Below are 6000 nucleotides of genomic sequence, written 5' to 3' on the forward strand. Positions count from 1 at the left end.
TTGAAGAGAATGGAAATTTAGATTTAACACGCATCACTACACATGCTTGCATGTTTAATGCATACTTACTTTTGGAGAATGTATGGCACGGTGACGGCCGCTGTAGCATGCATGAGTGATAAAACAAACCACATGCATCCTGTAATGTAGGAGAAGGGTCATGCCGACCACCAGTAAGGTGAAAACTGAATGTCAGGAGCAGAGAAAGTTACCTATCAATGAGGCGGTGTGCCAGCGTAATTCCAGTTTTAACACATACGTATGGCTCTCTTTGTTTAAAAAGAGAGTTAAAATTCTGCCACTTTGGCGCTGTCGCCACAGTTTTCGGTGCACCACCTGGAGAAGTGCACATCCCCAATATCAAACCGAAACCGAAATGTGAAGAGCAGAAAACAGAGCTCCATGCTATACCGTGACGTCACCCAGCATTGTCGTCTGCTTCACATCCTGCATTCTCTCTTGCCGGTTGATGCCAGCAGTGTTTTGCTTTCAGTGCCCTCTCACTTCACCGAGGCAAAGCGCTCACTTCATAATAAATTCGTTAGAATAAAATCTGTGCAGTTTTGGAACAAGATATTTCGTACACACGTTCCTGGCGTTCCAAAGGTTACGGGTATACCACAACCTTTGTGGTGATTTAGTTGCAGAGTCCCACTTTAACAGTTGGGTTATAAGTGACTTAACGACTGGGTTATATATAAAGAAATCAGCGTTAGCCTTTTGTTTTCCTTTGATTTGTGTTTATTGATTTATACTCTAATATCTACACATTGACTTCTAGATCTCTCATGTCTGTAGATTGGGTTGTCTTGCTGCAGTCTGAACAAACACATTATGCATGTGTAATGCTGAATTTATTTCAGGTGGTCTTAACACCTATTGAAGTGGCAATAGAAGACATTCAAAAGAAGACTGCTGAGCTTGCGCAGGCTACGCAGCAAGAGCCGTCTGATCCAAAAATCTTGCAGATGGTGCTCCAAGGCTGCATTGGGACAACTGTGAACCAGGTTTGTAACAAGTCTTTATCTTCTGTGGTAATTTACAGGCTACCTTGGGAATTAATTTATATGGGAATAAATGATGCCATTACTTTGACAGTGATATGAAAGGATCATGATTCGTGTGTTGCATCAGTTGTGATTTATGTGAGGGAAACTAAGTTGCGCTTTCCATCGTCTCTCCTTAAAGGTACTGCAATGCAGTAGGAGAACTGTAATCTCAGAAAATGTATCTATTCGATAGCCTGAGCCGTCACTACTCTTATGTCACAATTTTTGTCCCAATTGCAATTTGTTATTTAGAAAATTAAAGTTAAAAATTATGGGCAACACTGTGTCAAAGTCGCCATCAACTGTACACTGCTCATCAAGTATGGTGGCAGAACTACATTGAAGGCACATAACACTGTGTCTGAAACAAAAGAAGTGGGCTGTGTGCTATTGGCCCGATCTCGTCGTCCGTTCCCACCTCTCCGCTGACCTCTTTGTGGCGCGGATATTCGAACCTAAGACAGCCCTCAACTTTGGAACATGGGATTTTGGAAAAAAAAAGGTCGGCATAGATTCGAGAAGATATGGTATATCACTGTTGCTTGACAAATTGGGGATTATTTCCCACTAGACGTCACCCTGAGCTGTTTTACCGCAGAGCTGTGTATTGTAAAAAAGGGTCTAGCCATTAGGAGGAGCCCAAACAAGGGGTGCGACCTGTCAATCAAACTTGGGAGCATTTCATTTGTTGCTGTTTTCTATGGGGGCAGCCATGACACCAAAATTTTCCCATCACGCAGGTGTTGCTAGGAATGGCGAAGCGGGGATTTCGTGACAAAAAAATTTTCATGAACTACTTCGATTTCATTCTATGAGTATATGCACATCCTCTTGTAACTAGCTGCAAAATCAGTTTCAACTTTAGCTCCGCCCTCATTATTTAAGCGAAAATGACATATCATTGAATTTTATATATACATACATATTTGCCCATTTTTGATTCTATCTGCTTATGTTACGTGATTAAAAGTGCATACCGGCAGCCATCTGTGTACAAAGCAGTGGTTCTGCTGCTCTTCTAGCCAGTCAGTTCTGCCAGCAACCATTTCTGCGAGGTTTCTGCAGCTCTGCATCTTCCATGCCTCTCTCCATCCAGATGGTGTTGATAAAAGTGGCCTCGAAATCCATTGTTTTGTTGTGTTGGGAGGGATATCTGTTTCAATCCAAACCAATCCAGTTTCCGCAACATGGTGGTGTCCAGTAAATAAGGGTGAGGTATAACTTTGGATAGCCTGTAATAATACCAAACTGTATTTTGGCTGGTGATTGGCCCGACACCTCAAAAAGTGGGTGGAGCTCCAGTTATAGGCAGGTCCTATTAATGACAAGACTCCCCCTTTTTTTATACATGGACCACCACAACCACAACTTTGACAGCAGATTTAAAGAATTTAGTGTTCCCTGTCGCATGTTGAAAGTGTTGTGCTGGGTTTACAAGCAACAAGCTGTTAAACTACACTGCCAACATAACCTTTCCGTCTGCTGCCTTACAGTGCCTTTAAGAGGCGCAACACGGTGGTGCGGATAGGCTACCCAATCATTGCAGGGAATGTTTTTGTGGGGACCAATGGGAGGTCGCACTCCTGTGTCATGCTCCTTGAAAGAGAAAGAAGGAAAGCATAAAAGTTGTGGTTTCCTCTCCATTTAGATCACTAAAGATGCAGTAGATGACTCTGTCCCTCACGCATTATTGTCAGGGTATTATTGCATCTTCCATTTTGTGAGGACTACTGACCACTAATCCAAGAGATCCAGGTTTCGGTCTCCTAGCAGCAGCTTTCTGTGTATTGTATGCTTATCTCTTCGTATTGTAGGGCCCAGCAGAGGTAGCAAAAGTTTTCTTGTTAGACCTGGCACATGGTACCAAAGCACCAACACAACTTCAGAATCGGTTGCGCCTCAGCTTTAAAGACTTCTGCCGCAAGTGAGTAGAGACGCAATTATTTTGTTTAGTGGTTGTCTAATCTGTGCAAGGTCACCTATCTGCTGCTTTGCTGTTGAAATACAAGCAGTTGAAATGACCTTCCGCATATCTATCAACACATTCTACGTGAGAGAGAGTTGTTAAACTTTGTGGTAAATTGGACATGTGTATCCTGTGATGTGTCCTGTGGCCTATCCGCTCCTTTGTGTTCTTCCAGTTTTTCGACTACTTATTTGAATGCCGCTCATTTGTAGGTGCAATGATGCACTACGCAAGAATAAAGCTCTGATTGGTGCAGACCAGCGGGACTACCAGAAGGAGCTGGATCGCAACTACCACAGCCTGACACAGCGACTTCAACCGATGATACGTAACAATGGATTTCCTCCCCTCTCAATAAGCTATACATAACTTATTCTCGAACAGTCACAAGCAATTGCCAGTAGCCTTGGGGCCTTCCATATAGTGGCTCTGTAGTACGGGTAATGTTTGATCTGATGAGTGCATTTCTCCTGGCTAAAGGTAGCACCCTTGTGCATAATGGATGCATTTTCCAGGAGCGGAATTTTTTGTATGCTCTCTTCTATACTGAGCTGCACTGGCACTCACCAATTGACTGAGCAGCCTCGATCTCACACTTTGACCAGTGTTTTTGTCATTCATTGTGATAAGAAATTATATTGGTACAGTCAACCCTCGATTTATGAACGGTTATCGTCCCTGCAAAAATTGTTCGTAAATCGAGGGATTCGCCACTATAGGTAGGGTTTGGAATGAGGAAGGGGAAGTGTTTTGTCCCAGAGAGCACTGTTCACAAAGCGAGCGAATTTGTAAGTTGGGTTGACTGTCTCTTTATCTTCTGCTACAAGGTGGGCAGATTCACTTCCACGAAAGCTTTAAGGTGCCATAGTACGCCTTCTAGTTGGCCATTCACTTTATTCCAATACTTAATACATACATATATCATTTTTAATATACAGTCAAACTTCTTTAGAGCGAACGCCTTTTTAACGAACAGATTTTTTTCGCGGTCACGTCAGAGCCCCATGGGACACGGTGTACAACCTCTTTAACAAAGTGACCTTCACTACAAATTTCTTTCGCGGTCCCCTGAGTTTCGTTGTGAAGGAGTTCGACTGTACTGTATTTTCCTGAATCTAAGACGGCGCTGGAGTTCAGGGTACATGAATTTGGAGAAAAGTAAACAGAGATTGGGAGACATTATAACAGTTCGAAACGATGCACAATACCATTTATTCATCACCACTTTCTTCGCCGCTGTTTTCTTTGTCGCTGTCTCCCCACAGTTCGTTGTGCTCCATTCCGTTCAAAGCGTTAGACAAACCATACTTTTTAAAAGCGTGCATGACAACGTCGTCAACGTCGTTTGTTCTGTGCTGACTGGCGCCGACAACCACAACGCGAGGTATCATTTCGCACCGCGCTATTGGCTCAATCCCGTTGCCCGTTCCCACCTCACCCCTGACCTCGCTTTGGCGCGGATATTCGAATCTAATAGGACCCCCGACTTTGGAATACGGGATTTTGGAAAAAAAGGTTGTCTTAGATTCGAGAAAATACGGTAGGTCTCATGACTGGGTGCTGAAAGAGATAGATGTTTTATAAAATACTGATGTTTTATACATGTACTACTTTGTACTGCTTAGAGATATGCGTAACTATATTGTAAAGCTTAGGAGTGCGAACCAAAATAAACATACTGTCATCATTTGCAAGTTGTAGCATTAGTGGCAGCGTGTCCGTACAGACTGCAGCATCTAACACCCCAGCTTTTCTGCTGTTGTCTTGTGTGTTTTGCATAGAGTGTGTTTTGCATCACCACCAGCAACGGGGTGATAAAACTCCCCATTAATTGTTGTTGTTGTTTGTATAGAGTAAGTGGTGTGGGTAACCAATTTCCACTGAATACTCAGTGCTCATGGGCAAGGTTGCATACGAGCGATGTACAATCTTGGCCAAAGAGCATTTCACAGCCCTTCTGTTTTCGGGTTTTGTTTTTCCAGGGGGGGGGGGGGGTGTAAAAATCTGGTCTTATTTTGGGAGCTATGAAACGTGACTATATGAGTATCAGGTGAAAAAGCAGGTTTTAAGGTGGAAAACAGTCTGTGTGTCATATTTCAGGTGAACGGTGCCTTGTGGCTGTGCTGATTGCGCAGTGCTTAGTGTTCTCCAGTGCCTGTATTGGTGGCTGATTTTGCACTTCAGAAAATTTATTTTCGGGTTTTCCCCCAAGCGACAATGATAAAACGGGTTTCGCTGTGTCTAGCCCTAAAACACAAGGCCCTATTCACACAGGCCCTGTCAATAGTTGTGCTAAAGAAAATGTACCACGACATCGCATCTTTTGGGCAACAAGTGCCAGCCCTGTCTTTGTGTCCGATAGGTTAGGCACGTTGAACAGAGAATGTGAGGTTGCAGCTATGCAATAGAAATGACATTTGCCAATCTCCTATAGCGTAGTCTTCTAGAGCTCTTGCGTAGAAATGGGAGCACAGTGCAAAGTCGGGATGTTGTAGCTGACACGCTCCGCTATCCTTGTCTACCAGCCTGGAAAACCGGGAATTGTCAAGTAATTTTGATGTCGCTGGAAAAGTCAGGATTCTCGGGAATTGCCAAGAAGCAGCTGAAGTCGGAAAATAATATGTAGCAGACAAGTGCCATGAGGATGCACACGAAATCGCGAGTGCCAATCAGTCGTGAGTGGCCACGTCGCAGCAACGTTGCCATGAGTGGCAGTTCTGCAGTATGATAAGGACACAGGCAGAAAAGTAGGACGGCCTCATTAATATTCAATAGATACAGTGAAACCTCGTTAATACGTACCCGCTTAAGCCGTAATTCCGCTTAAGCAGTAGTTGCGCTGAATCCCCGTCGCGACTCCCATTGAAACCAATGTATTTGTTACCCGCTTAAGCCGTAGCTGCTCGCAGCCTCAACATCGGTTAATGCGTACTTTTCGTCCTGTCGAGTCTGTTTTACGAGGGATCTGTATCGAAACGGAGCTGC

The 6000-nt window shown here is 43.9% G+C and overlaps 1 protein-coding gene across 1 annotated transcript in view; it reads left to right on the forward strand.

The window, feature by feature from the left end:
• LOC135378249 (dedicator of cytokinesis protein 6-like) overlaps positions 1 to 4704 on the forward strand; it is a 52667-nt gene extending 47963 nt beyond the window's left edge. Inside the window, exons 39-41 of the mRNA XM_064611223.1 lie at positions 864 to 1007; positions 2864 to 2973; positions 3228 to 4704. Coding sequence (XP_064467293.1) covers positions 864 to 1007; positions 2864 to 2973; positions 3228 to 3384 — 411 coding nt within the window. The 3' untranslated portion in view covers positions 3385 to 4704. The remainder of the gene's footprint in view (positions 1 to 863; positions 1008 to 2863; positions 2974 to 3227) is intronic.
• The last annotated feature ends 1296 nt before the right edge of the window (positions 4705 to 6000 follow it).

Source organism: Ornithodoros turicata, chromosome 1 (genome assembly GCF_037126465.1).
Source record: "Ornithodoros turicata isolate Travis chromosome 1, ASM3712646v1, whole genome shotgun sequence".
Lineage (NCBI taxonomy): Eukaryota > Metazoa > Arthropoda > Arachnida > Ixodida > Argasidae > Ornithodoros > Ornithodoros turicata.